This window comes from Macaca fascicularis, chromosome 5, assembly GCF_037993035.2.
Source record: "Macaca fascicularis isolate 582-1 chromosome 5, T2T-MFA8v1.1".
Taxonomy (NCBI): Eukaryota; Metazoa; Chordata; class Mammalia; order Primates; family Cercopithecidae; genus Macaca; species Macaca fascicularis.
Window position 1 is genome coordinate 58,309,553 of NC_088379.1, and position 21,271 is coordinate 58,330,823.

The window sequence follows — 21,271 nt, forward strand, 5'->3', positions numbered from 1 at the left end:
ATACATTGGTGACCAGTAACTATTTTATTTGAGAGAGACGTGTGTGCCTTATCTTTTTCTCCTCAATAGTTCTTTTTATTCTGAGTGAAGATTTTTAAATCTTGAGGCTTCCCCTGATATATGTGAACTGATACATAGAAGCAAATAGGGTTAAAGAGCAGGATGTTTAAAAATTCATTTATTTAACAAATATTTATTGAGTGCAGACCATGTTTTAAGTCCTGGGGATAAAGAAGTGAACAAAGGCCGGGTGTGGTGACTCAAGCCTCTAATCCCAGCACTTTGGGAGGCTGAGGCGGGTGGATTGCTTGAGCTCAGGAGTTCAAGAACAGCCTGGGCAACATGACAAAACCCCATCTCTACAAAAATACACAAAAATTGATCTGGCATCATGGTGCATGCCTGCAGTCCCTGTCCCAGCTGAAGTGAAGGATCTTTGGAGCTCCGGAGGCTGAGCCTTCAGTGAGCTGTGATCATGCCACTGCACTCCAGCCTGGGCAATAGAGCGTGACCCTGTCTCAAAAAACAAAACAAAACAAAAAACAAAAAAAAGTGAGCAACATGGACAAAAATCTCTACAAATAACAAACAAGATAACAAAGAATACCTGTGGATGCTTAAATGTGAAACATGCTGGGTATAAAAATAAAGCCGGGAACAGGGAGATGAAGTGGGTCTCTGCCTGCACATTTAGATAGGGTGGCCAGGGAACTGAGGTGGAATTTTATGAATGTCCTGAAGAAAGGGAAGGAGCTATGTGGATCTCAGGGAAGAGCAGACCGACCTGCAAGGGCACAGCCCCTGAGGAGGGAGTGTGCTTGCTGAGTTTGGGAAACAGCGAGGAGGACAGTGTGTCAGGAGTGGAGTGGGAAAGGAAGAGAGTGGTGTGAGATGAGTTCAGAGAGGAGGAGGGTGGGGACGGGGAGTGGGTAGGCCAGGTCCTGTAGGCCACTCTAAAGACCTGTGTGAAAAGCTTGCAGAGGTGATTATTTGTTTGTGATGATCCCTTCCACACAAATCCTTGAACTCCTACTGTCCAGTCTACATTTTTCCAATGATGAAGCTGAGAGAGAGATTTTCTCTTTGGAATGTGTCTCTATCTGTTTTTGTGGTTCTCTGGCTAGCCAACTGTATGATGCGTAAGATTACATTTAAGACTGTTGAAAGATTTCTGGTTTAAATTTACCCTAGCTGGGAAGCACAAATGTTTATTGATATATACTAAAAAATATTCAGGGAAATCCTACTTAATACAACCTTGGTAACTGCCAGTCCACAGAATATTCAAATGCTTGTTTGATAAACAAAAGCTGCAACTGTAATAAGGGTGCATTTACTGATTTCCTGTACACTGCAGCATTTTTTTTTTTTTTTTTTTTTTTGGGACAGAGTCTTGCTCCATCGCCTAGGCTGGAGTGCAGTGGTGCGATCTCGGCTTGCTACAACTTCTGCCTTCCGGGTATAAGCGATTCTCCTGCCTCATCCTCCTGAGTAGCTGGGACTACAGGTGTGTGCCACCACACTGCAGCATTTTAAATTCTTCCAATTAATATGTAACATATCTAGTAAAATACGTAAATCTTACATATATCATATGATAATTTTTATAAATGTATACACCCCTGTGACCACCATCCAGAGCAAGCAAGGTACGGACTACCTCCAGCTCCTACCATGCTCTCTCTTGCCCCTTTCTCAAACCAAGGTCATCGTTATTCAGGCCTCTATCACCATGGATTAGTTTTGCCTGTTCCTGAGTTTCACGTAAATGGAATCTTACTATATGTACTCTTTTGTGACTGATTTCTTTCACTCAGTATGAAATCTGTGAGAATCATCTATGTATTAATAGCAGTAATCTGTTGGTTTTCATTGATGTGTAGTATTCCAGTGTAGGAAAGAAAAGCAATGGATTTACCCATTCTACTGTGGGTGGACATTTATGTTGTTTTCAGTTTAGAGCTATTTTGTCACACTTCAGTGTTTTGTTTCTTTCTTTCTTTCTTTTTGAGACACAGTTTCACTCTTGTTGCCCAGGCTGGAGTGCAGGGGTGCCATCTCGGCTCACTGCAGCCTCCGCCTCCTGGGTTCAAGTGATTCTCCTGCCTCAGCCTCCCAAGTAGCTGGGATTACAGGTGCCCACCACCATACCTGGCTAATTTTTTGTATTTTTAGTAGAGATGGGGCTTCACCATGTTGGCCAGGCTGATCTCAAACTCCTGACCTCAGGTGATCCGCCTGCCTCGGTCTCCCAAAGTGCTGGGATTACAGGCGTGGGACACTTCAGTGGTTTTACTTGATGATGACCCTACACGTTGTTGAGGTTTATAGAACCGAGGGCCCCACGCACATTGTTCAGTTGTGTCTACTCTTTCATACCGCCCACTCTTCGTTGGTTTGTCTCTCTGCTGTTTAGAACAAACCTGGAGCTTCCTATAGGAATCTGATCTCCACTTACATTTGATTGTAAAACTAAGTAAAATATTCTCTGTGCTTGGAAAAGTGGTGGTTCTCTTTATTTTATCTTTATTTCTTATTCTTCTTATTTTTGAGACCGGGTCACTCTCTGCTGCCCAGGTTGGAATACAGTGGTGTGATCATAGCTCACTGCAGCCTCCCAAGCAGCTGCTACTATAGGCACGTGCCACCACACCCAGCTAATTTTTTTTTTGTGTGTGTGTATATATATATATGTATTTTTTTTTTTGTAGAGACTGGGTTTTGCCACGTTGCCCAGGCTGGTCTCAAACTCCTGGACTTGAGCAATCTGCCTGCCTCAGACTCCCAAAGTGTTGGGATTATGGGTATGAGCCACCATGCCTGGCCTATTTTTTCTATTATTATTATTGTTATTATTTTGAGATAGGGTCTCCTTCCATCATCCAGGTGGGAGTGCAGTGGTGTGGTATGGGTCACTGTAACCTCGACCTCCTGGGCTCAAGCAATCCTCCCACCTTAGTCTCCTGAGTAGCTGAGATGACAGGCACATGCCACTACTCCCAGCTAATTTTTTATTTTTGGATTTTGTTGTAGAGATGGAGTTTCACTATGTTGCCCAGGCTGATCTCCAAATCCTGGGCTCAAGTGATCTGCCCACCTCGGAGTCCCAAAATGTGAGGATTACAGGTGTGAGCCACCAGGCCTGCCTGGCCTATTTTTCTTATGTATAACAGTGCTTGAGCTGGGTGCGGTGGCTCACGCCTGTAATCTCAGCACTTTGGGAGGCCGAGGCAGGTGGATTGAGGTAAGGAGTTCAAGACCAGCCTGGTCAATTATGGTGAAACCCCGTCTCTATTAAAAATACAAAAATTAGCCGGGTGTGGTGGCGCACACCTGTAGTCCCAGCTACTCGGGAGGTCGAGGCAGGAGAATTGCTTGAACCTTGGAGGCGGAGGTTGCAGTGAGCCAAGATGGCACCATGACACTCCAGCCTGCGTGACAAGTGCGAAACTCCATCTCAAAAAAAAAAAAAAAAGGTGCTTGAGCATTGTAACCCTGTTTTCCTTAGAATCAGAGCCAGGTTTCTCTAGATTATGTAGCTGCTCTAGGAGTTTGTAGTTACTGCTATGAAAATTGGATACCTCTTGTTATGGACTGAAGTGTGTTCCCCCAAATTCATACGTTGAAGACTTAGCCTCCTCAGTACTTCACCATGTGACTGTTTGGAGATGGAGCCTTTAATGAGGTGATTAATCTAAAATGAGGCTGTTAGGATGGGCCCTAATCCAATCTGACTGGTGTCTTTATAAGAAGAAATCTAGTCACACAAGAGAGACACCAGCAGCACATGTACACAGAGAAATGACCATGTGAAGAGGAGGAAGAGGGTGGCCATGTGCAGACAGGGAGAGAGGCCTCAGAGGAAACTGAAGCAGGAAGCAGGACTGGACTCCAGAGGTGGGGCTTAGACATCAGACCAGATGGAGGACTAGCTAACACGGTGGTGGACGGTGAGGAGGAAGCACCCTCCAATACCCTTCAATCAGACACACCCATCAGTGCGCTGTGTCAATTTACCATTGTCATGGCAATGTGTCCAGAATTGGTGGGTTCTTGGTCTTGCTGACTTCAAGAATGAAGCCACGGACCTGTGAGTGTTACAGTTCTTAAAAATGGTGTGTCTGGAGTTTGTTCCTTCAGATATTCACATGTGTCTAGAGTTTCTTCCTTCTGGTGGGTTGGTGGTCTCACTGAATTCAGGAGTGAAGCTGCAGACCTTCGCAGTGAGTGTTACAGCTCATAAAGGCAGTGCGGATCCAAACAGCGAGCAGCAGCAAGATTTATTGAAAAAAGCAAAAGAACAAACCTTCCACAGCCCACACTGTGGAAAGCAACCAGCTGGGTTGCTGCTGCTGCCTCAGGCAGCCTGCTTTTATTCCCTTATCTGACCCCACCCACATCCTGCTGATTGGTCCATTTTACAGAGAGCTGATTGGTCTGTTTTACAGAGAGCTGATTGGTCTGTTTTGACAGGGTGTTGATTGGTGCATTTACAAACCTTTAGCTAGACACAGAGTGCTGATTGGTGTGTTTACAATCCTTTAGCTAGACACTGAAAGTTCTCCAAGTCCCCACTAGATTAGCTAAGACACAGAGTGGTGATCGGTGCATTTACAAACCTTTAGCTAGACACAGAGTGCTGATTGGTGCATATACAATCCTTTAGCTAGACACAGAGTGCTGATTGGTGCGTTTACAATCCTTTAGCTAGATACAAAAGTTCTCCAAGTCCCCACCTGTCTTAGAAGCCCAGCCAGCTTCACCTCTCACCAGCACTCACCGCAGGACTCTGTGGCACCTAGCCTGGGCACTCCAGAAGCCCAGAGGGAGCTCGTTCCCTGATCTATCCCAGCAGGCACCTGCCAGCTGTGCCAAGTGCAGGTCCACTGAGCCCACACCCGCCTGGAACCCCTGCCAGCCCGAGAGTGCTGCACACAGCCCCAGCTCCCACCTACGCCTCCCCCTCCACACCTCCCCACAAGCAGAGGGAGCCAGCTCCCACCTCGGCCAGCCCCGGAGAGGGCCCCCCACAGTGCAGCGGCAGGCCGAAGGGCTCCTTGAGCATGGCCAGAGTGGACGCCAAGGCTGAGGAGGCGCCAAGAGTGAGCGAGGGCTGCTAGCATGTTGTCACCTCTCAATCTCACCTCTAAATAGGACACCCCAACTGCCGTTGGGAATTTGGCTGATGACTGCTCTAGCTACTTCCTGCTGGATAGAGGCAAAGAAGGGGCCCTGCAGTTGTAGCGTCCTCCAGAGGGGAACTCTTTAGGCCAGTGGAAGGGCCAGCGGGTTGGTCCAGGGGTCCTCGGTAGAAGTTGTTAGTTGAGCTCATTTGGAGTTCCATTTGTAAGACCATCTGTAGATAGATGGCCTTGATTCTGGAGGAAACAAATTTGACAAGAAATTTAAAAATACAGGGTCCAAAGGCGAGTAACAGCAAGATGGTTGCCATGGGACCTAGAAAGGGGAGAAACCATGTTGTCTAACTTCAGAGGTTGGTATAAGAGTTTGAAAGGCATTGTTTGATTTCAGAAGCCTTTTCCTGTAAATGCTGGGCGGCATCTCATACTATCCCTGACTAGTTAGTGTAAAAACAACACTCTTCCCCTAAGACGGTGCAGAGTCCTCCTTTCTCAGCAGTGAGGAGGTCTAGGCCTCTGCGGTTTTGGAGAGTCACTGCTGCTAAAGAGTCTATTTGGGATTGTAAAGTAAGGATAGACATCGTTATTTCTTGCAAACTGTCTGAGAAATCCTTTGAGAGTGTGTGGTAGTAGGATAATGAAGAAGATAAGCTGGCTATTCCAGTTCCTGTAGCAGTAGCCATTCCTAACCCTATAAGTAGGGGTATTAGTTGTATGGCTCTGCGCTGACGGACTTGAGCTTTGAGGGTACTGATAAGGTCTGATTTCCTGGGGCAATGCTAGTGTTGGACTTAAAAGGACTAAGGTGCAGGTGCCTGTCCAGTTAGTGGGGAGGCAGATATAGGTCGACGTTCCACATAAGAAGAATATACCTTGGTTGGGTAGACAGAACTGGTTGTGTATGTTAAAAAGGTGTGTGAATTTGTTGTTTCATTTTCCCATACTCCTAGAGTACTTGCCAAGGGAACTCCAGTGAGCGGCTAGAAAGGGGTGTCGGGAGCAAACTGAGTGGCTCCCTGTGTTCTATTTTCCCGTTAGAGAAAAAAAGTTTACAGACCTTTAGCTAGACACAGAGTGCTGATTGGTGCATTTACGATCCTTTAGCTAGACACAAAAGTTCCCCAAGTCCCCACTAGATTAGCTAGACACAGAGTGCTGATTGATGCGTTTACAATCCTTTAGCTAGACACAAAAGTTCTCCAAAACCCCACCTGACCCAGAAGCCCAGCTGGCTTCACCTCTCACCAGCACTCACCGCAGGATTCTGTGTCACCTAGCCCGGGCACTCCAGCAGCCCGGGGGGAGCTCGTCCCCTGATCAAGCCCAGCAGGTGCTGGCCAGCCACCACCAAGTGAGGGGCCCCAAGCCCACACCCACGTGGAACCCGAACCAGCCACGTGCAGCCCCGCCTCCTGCCTGCGCCTCCAGCTCCACACCTCCCCATAAGCAGAGGGAGTCAGCTTCGGCCTTGGCAAACCCCACAGAGGGGCCCCCACAGCACAGTGGCAAGCTGAAGGGCTCCTCGAGCGTGACCAGAGTGGACCCTGGGGCCAAGGAGGCACCGAGAGTGAGTGAGGGCTGCTAGCACGTTGTCACCACTCAGCAACATCCACGAGTTACTGCCCCTTTCCATGGCACTGACCCAGTGACACAAAATTTACTAGAACTTCTGCATAAGTCACCCCTTAATCTGCATGCACTTACAAATGGGTATAAATATGACTGCAAAACTGCCCTGGGGTGCTACTCTCTGCCTACAGGGTAGCCCTGCTCTGCAGGAGCCGTCACAAAGCTGTAACGCTGCCTCTTCAATAAAGCTGTTTCCTTCTACCTCTGGCTTGGCCTTGAATTTTTTCCTAGGCAAAGCCAAGAACCCTCACAGGCTAAGCCCCACTTTGGGGCTTGCCTGCCCTACATCAAAAGCAATCCTGATGGCATTTTGATCTTAAGACTTCTAGCCTCCAGAAGTAAATTTCTGTTGTTTAAGCCACCCAGTCTGATATTTTGTTATGGGAGCCCTAGCAAACTAGCAGACCTCCTCAAATAATGTTTCAAATAACATGAGGTAACATTTATAGAATAAGTAGCCTCTTTAAACATTTTTCATTTTTAATCAGGAACCTAGAAACTCCATTGTTGACCACGGTTTAAATGTATCACAAACCAATTGTTCGGTAGCAGACCCCACACAGCCTACATATCCTTTTGGCTAAGCTGTCTCTTGTGGACACGTGCTGCCCACAAATCCCTGCAAGGCACTTCCTCACTGCTTAGGTGGACACTATCCTTTGTGATGAGACCAGTGTTCAGTATAAGGTGCTGCTGTTTCCTAATTGTCCAAAAGTTGCTGCTGTTTTGCAGGGTGCCGGAGTAGGAGTGGGTTGTGTGCAGAGGTGGAGATAACGGCCCTCCCTCAAATCTGTGCCACACTGTGTCATCTTGACCCCAAATCAATGCTGTTATGTTCAGAGGCCCCCAGTGTCTCTTAAAACACTGACATCAGCTTCTGGTGCTCACTGCCAACTATGGAGGCTCAAATTCAACCCAGGGGGCTGGCTGGTGGTGGTGGTCACGGGAGGTACATGCTAGTTCATTTCTTTTCTTCCTTTGCACCCAAACTTCCAGCTGAACTTTTTCTTCCTCCCCCAATTAAAAACTACTCTTCCCCCAATAATAGTGCTCATCTGAGTCTCAGCTCAGCCAGTCTCCATGCCCCATCACTCTTATAACCAATGTGAGTCACCGAAAGGCTGTTGTTAGTGTGGGAAAACGGGAATGGGATTTCATTTTTAACTTATCCTCAAGGGCATGGATACATCTGAGATTAATTTTTTGTGTTGTTTTCAACAATGCTTTTTAAATATTGTTCTTGAAATAATATCAAACTCTAGAAGAGCTGCAAGAATAGTACAAACAACTCCCATATACACTTTAGTCAAATACATCAACTAGAAAAACATTTTGCCACATGTCGTTTATTACTTCCTATCTGTCTATCTATAGGTCTATGTATCTATGTGTCATATATATGCACATATCTGCATATATATGCATATTTTTCCTGAATCTTTTGAGATTTAGTTGCAGAAATCATACTTATTTACCCTCAAATGCTTCAAAATCTGTTTCCTAAGAACAGGAATATTCTCTTACACAATTATGAAATTCAGAAAGTTTAACATTGACAGAATGCTATTACCTAATACATGGTCCAAATTTAGAACTTGCCAGTTGTCCTAGTTATGTGAAAATGTCCTGTCCCTCCCCTTCTGACCTCCAGGATCTAATTGGAGGTCACGTATTACACTGAATTGTCATGCCACTTCAATCTCCTTTAACCGCTGCCTTCCATGACATCTACACTTTTGAAGATGCCGGTTTTGCAAATGTTCCTCAATTTGAGTTTATTTTTGACTATTAGATTCAGGCTATGTGTTTTGGGCATAATTAGAACTTTAGACTTACAATACTATTGTTGTAATTCCTGCCTCAAAGAAAAAAAATGCATTGAAGAGTTATTATACCCTTCCCACAGACTCCCATTGCTTCAAACACAGCTAGTTGAAAGGAACTCATTTGAGAAACTAATTCACTTGAAGGTATTAGTTGTTCCACATTATCCTTCTAATTCAATAAACCTGCTAGGAATCTCTGTATTTAAAAAGCAAACTTATGAATCCAAAGGAATGATGCAAATTTTTCTAAGTCACAAAAGCATATACTTCCCTCCCCACAAATAAGCCTTTTGCACTCCTAGGCCTATACTTTTAATTGCAGGTGTGGGCTGCTTCTCATATTCTATGTGTGTTCCAGGGTGAGGAATAATGAAATTTTACCTAGAGCTGTGTTGAAAAGGCCCTTACCCTGAAACTCTATAGGAATAGCCTGCCTTCTATAATACATACAGTGATTAATGCATTGAAGCTGTTCATCCATCATTAGTTTGTCTTAGTTTACCTGAGGCTTACATATTACTTAGCGAGTCCTTCAAGGACTAGATTTCAGAACAATTAAATTTTGAATTGCAAAAGTCCTAACATTTGGGAAGAGAAAGCCCAGTCAAAGGCAGGTTAGTTTTTGGCCACTCTGTAAACATGGCTTCCTGTTTATGCCACTTATCTTGCCTGACACCGAGTACCTAGGTGAGTGGTGACATGCCAGAATAAAGGAGGAGAGTCAGAAGGGGAGGTGGGTTTCAAATACAAACCTTTATCTGTCTTCAAGTTTGCCCGAAGCTGGCCCTTTTCTGGTATGTCCCCATCAACCAAAAAAAGAGAGCAGGTAGGGTTTATTTCAAAATATAGTTTTGTTTTGTTTTTCTGATGACGTTTTCAAGTAGGTTTTTATTGAAGCCTGTAAATTTGAAGCAAAAATCTGTTCTTAAAATGAATATTTTCTAGAATGTGAATTAAGTAGTTTTTTTTTTCTTTTTTGACCATTTTAATAAAGCAAAGAAACATAGCATGATGATTTTATCTCTCTTTTCTTTTTCAGGGCAACCATTCCCAAAGTCCTTTCATGTCTTCGTGCTGATTTTTTTTTTCTGTTTTTTTTAGCAGCAGTAGTAGCAGCAACTTTTGCACATTGATCTTGGGAGGAAAAAGTGCAAGCCACTGACCACATATGCAGAACTAAAGTTCTTATGTTACAGGCAAGATAAGTGGCATAAACAGGAAGCTGTGTTTTACAGAGTGGCCAAAACAAATAACCAATGAATGCAATCTGTGGGATTTGTTTCTCATATTGCACCCTGAGAATATAAGGTTCGAAGGGTTGAGTGAACTTATGTCTGTAGAGTTCTAGAGGTACCAGAATATTCTTGTAGCAGTTTAATCAGGCTTTTTGAACCTGGAATTATGTTAAAAGTTTGAGGGGAAGTTTATCATTTTAGTCAGCATCTATGTAATGATAATGGTAAACAGTGAGAAAATTATCAAATTAATTTGCATCAGTTGAAGTCAACATTAAAGTAAATTTAGATACCATAGTTTAAAAGTAATTATTTGGGGCTGGGCACAGTGGCTCACGCCTGCAATCCCAGTACTCTGGGAGGCCGAGGTGGGTGGATCACCTGAGGTCAGGAGTTCAAGACTAGCCTGGCCAACATGGTGAAACCCTGTCTCTACTAAAAATACAAAAAATTAGCCAGGTGTGGTAGCGGGCGCCTATAATCCCAGCTACTTGGGAGGTTGAGGCAGGAGAATCACTTGAACCCGGGAGGCAGAGGTTGCAGTGAGGCGAGACAGCACCACTACACTCCAGCCTGGGCAACAAGAGTGAAACTCTATCTCCAAGAAAATAATAATAATAATTATTTGGGTTAGACAAGTCAAGTTTATATCTTTAAAGTATTATCTACAGTCAGACTCTCCATAACTTTTTAATTGCTTTAAGCTTTATAATTTTTTTTTAAAGTTTACTTTGTCATTGCACCTTGCTCTGTACTTTTTCCAATGAGTATAAAAACGGTGTCATCAGTGTCTTCACGTGGTTTATAATGATCTCAATTTATTTAAATGCTGTTTAATTTAGAGGAGGAGATGGATTCTTTCAGCATCTCAGTATGGATAGGAATTACTAGAGCTACCCATTTTAAGATTTTATTCGCATAAATATCCTGTGACCATAAGAAGTTGAGGATAAAAATAACGTGGTTATTGTCCAATTTTGCAAACATCAATAACCTGTGATCCAATATCTTCACTGCTGACAAAGAGAACAGTTTCTAGTCAGTGGTGTTTAGGATATTTAATCTTCAGATCCAATAGTTAGTTTGGAAAGATAAAACAGAAATCTTTTTGCTGCTTTTTCTGAAGGATTGACTTTTTTTTGCTTCAGTATGTTTGGGTTTCTCTTCCCTCTCAGCTTTCCTCAGATGAGCTTCCCCTCTGGAGTCTTCTTCTGGGGAAATATCTATAAGGAGTAAGGCGACGGTGTGGCCAATAAAATGGCTGGAACGGAAAACGGTGGTTACACCTTGAAGGCAGGAAAGGTCTGTTTGGAAACCTAAAATAGATTCTGGGCCTTCGTGGAAAAAAATGGAAGGGACACCTAGGTGTCTTTGTGATGGGCTGGACCCTTGTGACCGGACTCCTCGTGGGGGGTGGAGGGGTGAGTGTAAAGATCTGGCAGTCGGTAGGGTTTGCGTTATTTTGTGAGTCTCCAGGAGGGGTAAATACCTCTTCTTGTCCTGTGGAGAGGAAAACGCAAGTCAGGAAACAGGTCTGGTAACAGAAGCAGAAGGGTGGTTTAGAGTGGTGGCAGAGGAGAAAGATGGGAAGAGAGAATTAGAGAAATCTCAATGTATATTTGAAAGAACTGCCAACGTTCAATGAAATGAAACACAGACACACCTGATGACCCAGCATTTCCACTGTGGGGAATTTACCCAGGAGAAATGAATGTTTATGTCCATAAAAAGACTCGTGGCCGGGCGCGGTGGCTCAAGCCTGTAATCCCAGCACTTTGGGAGGCCGAGACGGGCGGATCACGAGGTCAGGAGATCGAGACCATCCTGGCTAACACGGTGAAACCCCGTCTCTACTAAAATACAAAAAAAATTAGCCGGGCGAGGTGGCGGGCGCCTGTAGTCCCAGCTACTTGGGAGGCTGAGGCAGGAGAATGGCGTGAACCCGGGAGGCGGAGCTTGCAGTGAGCTGAGATCCGGCCACTGCACTCCAGCCTGGGTGGCAGAGCGAGACTCCGTCTAAAAAAAAAAAAAAAAAAAAAAAAAAAAAAAAGACTCGTTCAGGGGTGTTCACAGTAGCATTATTCATAATAACCTAAATGGAAACAATCTAAGTGTCCATCAACAGAGGAATGCATGAAGAAACTGTGTATATTCATACAATGAAATAGTACTCAGCAGTGAAAAGGAAGAACTACTAATACCTACAACGTGGATACATCCCTTGAATGTTGAGCGATACAAGTTAGACACAAAAGTGTACATACTGTACAACTCCCTTTATATGAAGTTCAAGAGCAAGCAAAATTAATCTATAGTTTAAAAAAAGGTCAAAATAATAATTCAGCTTAGGGCAAGGATAGGTATTTTTTAGCAGAAAGTGTAGCCAGGGAACTCTTTAGAAATGTTTCATATCTTGATCTGGGTGGTTGTTACATAGATATGGTTATCTATATATCTATATGTATACACACAGGTGTACACACACATATATAATTTGTATATAAACACACATATATGTGTACATACATATGTTTGTACACATACACATGTTTATATGTAGCCATATGTAAAATGTGATCAAGCTGTACTTTTAAAATGTATGAATTTTGGCCGGGTGTGGTGGCTCAGGCCTGTAATCCCAGCACTTTGGGAGGCTCAGGCAGGCAGATCACGAGGTCAGGAGATCGAGACCATCCTGGTTAACATGGTGAAACCCTGTCTCTCCTAAAAATACAAAAAAATTAGCCAGGCGTGGCGGTGGGTGCCTGTAGTCCCAGTTACTGGGGAGGCTGAGGCAAGAGAATGGCGTGAACCCGGGAGGCAGAGCTTGCAGTGAGCCGAGATTGTGCCATTGCACTCCAGCCTGGGTGATAGAGTGAGACTCCATCTCAAAAAAAAAAAAAAAAAGGATTTTATTGCATGTAAATTACAACTAAATAAAGAAAATTCAGTAGAAAAAAGGAACTTAATGTTAAGAAAATCAAAACAACTGCCCCCAAAGGCCATTAATCCAAAAGTTCTGCTTCAACTGCCCAAGCAGTGAAATAATTTCCTAGGGGAAGGGAGGGGCCATCTACAAGCAGCAGGAGAAAGAGCACTGAGAACCAGGATGCATTTATCTTTTCAGAAGAAATTTGGATCAAACTCAAGTGTCATAGTCTTCCTTGACTGTATCATTGAATCAAATTGGCTATGAAAAAGTAATCTTTTCTTTAGAAAATTGTTCCTTCACTCCCTTAGAGGCTTACATATACTGCCTGGAAAGGGTTGCCCGTATGAATGATGATAAAATGAACTTCCCCTGTAATCCCAGCACTTTGGGAGGCTTACATGCGTAGATCACCTGAGGTCAGGAGTTCGAGACCAGCCTGACCAAAATGGAGAAACCCCGTCTCTACTAAAAGTACAAAAATTAGCCAGGCACGATGGCACATGCCTGTAATCCCAGCTACTTGGGAGGCTGAGGCAGGAGAACTGCTTGAACCTGGGAGGCGGAGGTTGCTGTGAGCTGATATCATGCCATTGCACTCCAGCCTGGACAACAAGAGCCAAACTCTGTCTCAAAAAAAGAAGAACTTCTCACAGGAAGTTGAGAGTGCTGAGGCACTTACCACCTCCCCCCAAGGACTAGATTCCCCTCTCCTTTGGGACAGTTTAATTCAGGTTTCTTGGCTGTATTGGATATGCTTGTTATTTGCCTATGTCCGTAGTCCCTTCTACATATTCTGTTTCACCCATGAACCCTGGAAATGTCAGTTGCCAGTCCTATACACCTTCTGGTTATGGCTGATTGGACCACTGATTGACACTCAACTCATTCATTGGCTGGTCAGTGACCAATCAGATTCTCACTTGAGAACTGAGTTACAGTGGAAGACGTCAGTAGAAGGTGTAGGGCAGGGGCTGGAGTGTCAGGTTTTGGCCTTCGGAATGTTGAGAATGCAGAGAAGCCAGTCTGCACATAGAAGCAGCAAAATAGGGAAGGCCTCTGGGACAGAAGAGACCAGAGGCCTTGTGGTAACAGAGTGATGTTGGGAGCAGCCGCCTTGGTGGTTTTTTTTTTTTTTTTTTTTTTTTGACGGAGTCTCCATCTGTTGCCCAGGCTTGAGTGCAGTGGTGCGATCTCGGCTCACTGCAGCCTTCACCTCCTGGATTCAAGCGATTCTCCTGTGCCAGCATCTTGAGTAGCTGGGATTACAGGCGCCCACCACAACACCCAGCTAATTTTTGTATTTTTAGTAGAGATGGGGTTGAGCCATGTTGGCCAGGCTGGTCTCGAACTCCTGACCTCAAGTGATCCACTTGCCTCGGACCTCTCAAAGTGCTGGGATTATAGTCGTGAGCCACCATGGCCGGCCAGTTTTTGGCTTTTCAGGGAGCCCTAGCTATTCTTAAGTTTCTTGGAGATATCCTTATAATAATCCACCTCCAGCTCTACTTGTTCGTAAAGCTAGCTTGAATGGGTGTCTGTTCCTCGAACAAAATGCCAACCCCTTCTCCCACAGCTACTCAGGGTACATTGAAATTCTGTAACTGAGTAACTGAAACTAGATTGAGACACTTTACAGAAAATGACCAAATCCCACACTAGTCGCTTTTTTTCTGGTAAGTTCTGAACCTTACAGGAAGACATTCTGCCAAGAATCCAGTCGCTAGGAGAGAAATTAGCCTTTGATTTTTTTTTTTTTTTTTTTTTTGAGATGGCGTCTCGCTCTGTCGCCCAGCCTGGAGTGCAGTGGCGCGATCGGCTCACTGCAAGCTCCACCTCCTGGGTTCACGCCATTCTCCTGCCTCAGCCTCCCGAGTAGCTGGGACTACAGGTGCGTGCCGCCACGTCCGGCTAATTTTTTTCTTTTTTTATTTATATTTTTAGTAGAGACGGGGTTTCACCATGTTAGCCAGGATGGTCTTGATCTTCTGACCTCGTGATCCGCCCGCCTCAGCCTCCCAAAGTGCTGGGATTACAGGCCTGAGCCACCGCGCCCGGCCCAGCTGGCCTCTGTTTTAAGCCCCATCTTGACATTTTGCTGTCAGCTCAGGCTTAAGGAGGCCTTGAGCTTTGCCACTAGGTTAACTATGCTCCAGCTGTTAAAAACTACCCACCCACTCGCCTCTTGTGCTCATCTCATTTCTAGAAACCTGAAGCTACTCTCTAAATCCTCCTCTAACAATGGGGTTTCAGAGCCGGCAAGGCAGGTTTTCTCTGACTCTGGGATGTCCAGTAGTGTTCAGTGCTCTCTTTTTCTGGGAATTTTCAAGGGTGTAAGATCAAGGTATAAGCTTGCTTCAATCACTTACCCAGGAATGTGGGCAGGACCACATAAAACCACATTCTTCCAAACAAACTAGACCTATGGTGATTCTATTGGGTCACCAGTTAGCTAGCACAAGTGTCCTAAAATGTGGGAGTAATAGTGATTGGTGTGGGAACCTGTCACATCTTACAAAGTTACGGCCACACATCTGAGAAAGTGGGTTGATGCCATTTATGGTCTCTGATGTCAGCTGATCTAACACTGCTCATTATTTTATCTTTGTTCTTCTCTGTTCCTTATCTTCTAACCCTTTGCTATCTCCTCAGATTTCCCTCAAAATTTTCATTCTTCATTCATCTGAAGAATTTGCTCTGAAACGCTCTCTACCTCTCTAAGTTGCTTTATCAGCTTCATATTCCAGAGAGAAAGCTGAGGTAATCTGCCATGAACTTCTTTGGTTCCTCCTCCTCTCTCTTTAAAGTCTGTACACCTACTGATTCTGCTTCTCCCCCTATTTAATCCGTTGGACTCTAACCCTGCCTCCTCCACTCTCCAAAACCTACTTTGGCAAAAGTCATCAATTGTCCTGGGCTTCTGAAAAGGTGGTTGCAGATGCCTAGAGCAGCATTTCCTGTACTCTTTGCCTGGCTGACTCCTATTCAATTTCAAGTCTCTCTCTCTCTCTTTTTTGTCAGGGAGGCCTTTCCTACCCAGAAACTTGGTTAAAACCCTTTGCAACATGCTTTCGTAGTGCCCTGTGAGTCCACTTTCATCATACTCTTCAGCTGTGTGATTATTATTCAGTGGTTACATGTCTACTCCACTGAAAGATCTACGTGACCGTCTTGTAGACTGCTGCCTCCTCGTCCCTAGCACAGCGTCTCCAGTACAATTGAATTGATTGAGAGAAATCCCAGTTTCTATAACTGCAAAGTTACCAAGTTCCTACTTCTCAGGAGTAGTGTGTTGAATAATAAGCAAATATTTCCCCTTATGTAACATACTGACATGCTCTCAAAGGCACTGGATGTCAAAGATGAGAGCTCTTCTGCAAGCTTAATAAGACCAAAGTAGGTCAAATATTTAAACGCAGATTAAAAACATTTTGAGAGGCAGAACAGCAAAGTGTTTAAAAGGATAGGCTCTAGAGCCAGGCTCCCTGAGCTCTGCCATTTAATAACTAGGTGAACACAGATAGATTCCTTAACCTCTCTGAGTCTCATTTTCCTCCTTTGTAAAATGAAGAAAATAATACTACCTATTTCATCATCCCTTTGTGAGTGTTATCGGAAACAAAATATATAAAGTGCTGAGAACATTGCTGGATGTACAGTCTGCACTTAATAAGTGTTAGCTACAGTTACTAATCTCGAATGTTATAGAAACATTCTGTTAGCCTGAGCCCCATTTTCTTAGGCCCATAACATTTGTGCATTAAAGATAGGGCTATTGGGGACACGTGTTATTAGAATAGGACCTCCCCAATGACAGGGACTGTTGACTCTTAGTTACTGTCTGTGTCTCCAGCACCTAGAATAGTCCCTGGCTTATAGTGGTACTCAGTAAATACTTGATGAATTAAATGGTCAGGCTGACCTTAAATGTTCCTCTCTGTATATTTTTGTGGAGTTCAGTGAGTATTTAATTTCAGTCCCAGAAAATCTGTAATAATAATTTATATTAAAAAATGGCCAGGCGTGGAGGCTCACACTTTTAATCCCAGCACTTTGAGAGGCCAAGCCAGGCAGATCACTTAAGGTCAGGAGTTCAAGACCAGCTTGGCCAACATGGTGAAACCTCATCTCTACTAAAAGTACAAAAAGTAGCCGGGCATGGTGGCGGACACTTGTAATCCCAGCTACTCCGGAGGCTGAGTCACGAGAATCATTTGAACCCAGGAGGTGGAGGTTGCAGTGAACTGAGATGGTGCCACTGTACACACTCCAGCCTGGGCAACAGAGGGAGACTCCGTCTCAAACAAACAAACAAACAAAAAAATAGAGTATAATAGAAGAAACAAAGCAAAATATTGCTTGGAATTTGAATATCAGTTTTAAGGTGGTTTATTATAGTCTAGACATGAAATTCATAGCATACCAACAACTACTTTAAAAACAAGTACTTTTTAAAAAAAAGGTAATGATGAAATAATTTTTTTTTTTTATAATTACCTATACTCTGTGGTTATTTGGGCAGACAAGGCTGGCTTGCAGTGAACTACACTGATTTTAAGAGAAGTCAGCTTTCTACTTGAAGTTTAAGTGTGCAGTTCTTCCCTTACATGGCTCATGGAGTCTTAGAAAAATTCTCATGTGCTTTCAGACTTGAGTCAGAAAGAAAAATAAGTTCTATGATGGATTTACTCACAATAACTGCAAAACTCAATTTATTTTGTAGACTCAGAGAATGACTATCTTGGTCAAATCTCTGATTTCACAGACAAAATATCAGAGCCTAGAAAGTATCAGACAGGCCTCTTTCAATTCTACCCTGTGAGTCAAGTCGTTTCAACAAGGTACAGGTTACCACATTAGGGGCTGTGGCAAATGCAGAGATGATTAAGATTAAAAGGCTGAGCTCAAGGAGTGGGCAGATGCTGTGAAGCCGGGGATCTGCAGTACAAAGCAGATGCCGTACGTGCCGTAGGTGATGCACAAATAGCTGTAAGAAGTCCAAGGTGTCAGAAAGAGAAATTGCAATTTTTAAATGATTACATCTTAACAAAGATTTTGTAAAGGCAAAATCATAGTGGCATTTAAATGTTGTGCCTTAAAGCAGAATTGCAACAAACAGGTGAAAGCAAGAGGAGGGAGCAGCTGTGGTTGCTGCTGTGCAGCAGTGAGAAGAGGGTGAGTTTGGAGAGCCACACATGACCTTGTTTGGCAGACCCAGGGTGTGCGTGAGTGAGCGATGGACTGGAAGCAGGGCTGCTGGGATAGAATGAAGCTACATTTGAAGGACTTCGAGGGATTGTAGGGAAACGTGAGTCAAATTCAGAAATCAAATCTGATGTTTCAATGGGTGCAACGGGTGTTTTGTTTTTTGAGACAGAGTTTCACTCTTGTTCCCCAAGCTGGAGTGCAATGGCATGATCTCTGCTCACCACAACCTCCACCTCCCGGGTTCAAGCAATTCTCCTGCCTCAGTCTCCCGAGTAGCTGGGATTACAGGCATGTGCCACCACATCTGGCTAATTTTGTGTTTTTAGTAGAGATGGGATTTCTCCATGTTGGTCAGGCTGGTCTCGAACTCCCGACCTCAGGTGATCTGCCCTCCTCGGCCTCCCAAAGTGCTGGGATTACAGGTGTGAGCCCACTGCACCCAGCCTCAGTGGGTGTTTTTAAGATGTGAATAAAATAAATCTCTAATCTCATTATAACTTGTTTAAGCTATGTGTTTACAAAGCCTCCTGAAGAGTGGTTCACTTTTTGCAGAGAAAATGGCAGGTGGCTAGTTTTGTTTTATGATGCTTCTTTTAGATGTCACTTTTAGCAGGTGAGGCTTGGGGACCTTGTCTTGGGATATGGGGGGCAGGTTTTGTTCATAATCTATACTCTGCCCCCTGATTGCCAGAGTATGTGCAGAGGTTGCATCACGGGGTTTCTGTGTATTCCATGACCAGCTCTGATGTCTCTCCCCGTCTCCTGTCTATTGTGAGCTCTGAGGGATGGTAACAGGGAATCTGTCTGGGGATGAGCAGGGTTTGGCTGAGCCCCTGCAAAGCCCCCTCCCCAAGACACGTGAAAGGGGTGAAGGGCTCTGTTTGACTCCTAGGTCCATTTTCCCAAAACAGCATCTAGTTTTGGAATTAAAATAAACTGAAAAAAGGTTAAATCTAGGCTCCCCAAGATTTCCTCCCCTTGTATTTCCCTCTTTTCGTCCCTTCTCCAGCCTCTTCTTTTCTTTCCCTAGGGGTTTGCAAAACAATTCTAAGGCTCAGGACACATTTTGCAGTGGGAACAAAGAAACAGAATAGGAACAGTTGAGAAATTGAATCTAATATAATCCTAAAGAAAGAAACCTGTGTCCACCTCTGTGGCACCAAAATGCAGCTCAATAGATGTGATTAATTAAGCAATGAACAAAGACTAAATACCCACCATGTGCAAATTACTATGCTGCTGGAGATAGAAAGTGGACGGTGCTATAATTCAAAGTGGAATTGTTAGCTTTGTAACTGTAATAACTAGTATTTGTACAGCGTTTTTAGCTTAGAGAGTTTTTCACGGATGATAGCTCATTTGGTCCTTGCAAACCCCATAACGATGGATATTATTAATATTGTCACTTCACATATGAGAGTCTGATACTCAGAGATGTTAAGCATGTCTAAAGTCACAGGGCTATTGCCGAGACGAGGACCAAGGTCTTCAGGTGACAAAATCCAACCTCCTTCTCTTTAACCACACAGGCTGATGGAAGGTGAGGTAAATATTTCCAGTTTATGGGAATGTATAATCATGGAGCCAATTTTGTCTTTTCCTACAACTTATTAATTAGTGGACCCACAGTAGAATAAAAGCAAAACCCTTACCTTCTGCCACAGTTACCGCCAACCAGTAGACCAGTAACCAGTAGGAGAAGCAGTGTCTGCGAGCCATGGCTTCTACGCTGAGCTGTCACTGCGTTGAACCTGATGTTGCTTTAAAGGGGAGTTGGTGAGTCACCAGCAGCCTGATTCAGGTAATTTGCATTTGCACAGTGGACCACAGTGATCAGGGCTTGCGGTGTGAGGGTAAGAAATCAGCAAGGAAATACCAGACAGTATTTGTCAACCAGAAGCTTCTTGGAATGACAGCCAGATATCAATCATCTCTCCTCAGAGGGGGATTTTGGACAACCACGCCTTCACCACCCTTCTAATCCCTCAAATCTTCTCCCATGTTAATGCCTTTCAGTTGTGTATATGAGTCTTCCTCTGCAAGAGAAATAAGCTGTCCAGAAATACGCAACAGTGCTTTGCTCTGTGCAGCTTACCTACTTAAAAAGCGAAACAAGAGGGAGAGGGCATTATCCGGAGGCTTCCTGACCCTGGTGGTTTGCAGTGGAGAGTTGGGGATCATTCTTAAGCCCCCAACCATGGTTTATGCTGCTTCTCTGCTCTGCTTTTGTCCAGGAGGCGAGGGAAGCAGAATCAGAAAACTATCTTCCCTAGTGGTCATGACGGTCACTGTCTAAACAAACACAAACATTTGGGAGAGTAACTTAGTGAGTCGTCCTTTCATAGCTCCTCCTGATTCACCACATTGCATATGAGATGGACATGACATATCTACCTCCAGCTGGTTTCCTGAGGGAAAGACTTCATCAGCTGCTGGATATATGAGAGGGGATTGTCACAGGTGATTAAGAACATGGACCTGGGAGTTAGGAAAAATTCCAGTCTTTGTTTCTTTCCTTACTAGATGGGTGACTGTGGTGAGTCCCTGAGACTTGCTGAAGCCTCAGGGGCCTCATCTGTAAAATGGGACTTGTGGTACTACCCTCAGAGGAATTTGTGAATTAAGGAGATGCTTTTTAAATATATATATATATATTTTAATTTCAATATATTTTGGGGTACAAGTGGTTTTTGGTTACACGGATGGATTCTACAGTGGTAAATTCTGACTTTTTTAGTGCACCTGTCACCTAAGCAGTATACACTACACCCAATATGTAGTGTTTTATCCCTCACCCCTTCCCAACCTCCCCCATCCCCAGCCTCTAAAGTCCATTATATCATTCTGTATGTCTTTGTGTCCTCATAGCTCAGCTCCCACTTATAAGTGAGAACATGCGATATTTGGTTTTCCATTCCTGAGTTACTTAACTTGGAATAATGGCCTCCAGTTCCATCCAAGCTGCTGCAAAAGACATTATTTCATTTTTTTTTTTAATGGCTGAGTGGTATTCCATGGTGTATTTCTACCACATTTTCTTTATCCACTTATTGGTCAATGGACACTTAGTTGGTTTCATATCAAGGAGTTAATTGACATACAGCTCCAACCACAGTGCCTGGCCTGTGAAAGGGAGTGTTTGTGATTGTCATTAAATTATAATAACCCCAACTGATAATTTATTCTCTTAGGAGGCTGTACTTGCCAAATCAATTAATCACTGAACAGACCTCCACTTTAAGGAGAACATTTTCCTGGGTATCATATGGAAAAAAAAAAAAAAGAACAAACTAAACGTGGTCC

The 21,271-nt window shown here is 43.9% G+C and overlaps 1 protein-coding gene across 1 annotated transcript; it reads right to left on the minus strand.

The window, feature by feature from the left end:
* Nucleotides 1–10,628: 10,628 nt before the first annotated feature.
* On the minus strand, nucleotides 10,629–19,707 carry ODAPH (odontogenesis associated phosphoprotein). Its single transcript, XM_005555056.4, has 2 exons — nucleotides 19,621–19,707; nucleotides 10,629–11,331 (listed from the first exon to the last, which is right to left on the minus strand). The coding sequence occupies exons 1-2, from the start codon at nucleotides 19,685–19,687 to the stop codon at nucleotides 11,003–11,005; spliced, it is 396 nt and encodes a 131-aa protein (XP_005555113.2). The 5' UTR covers nucleotides 19,688–19,707; the 3' UTR covers nucleotides 10,629–11,002.
* Between the last annotated feature and the right edge of the window lie 1,564 nt (nucleotides 19,708–21,271).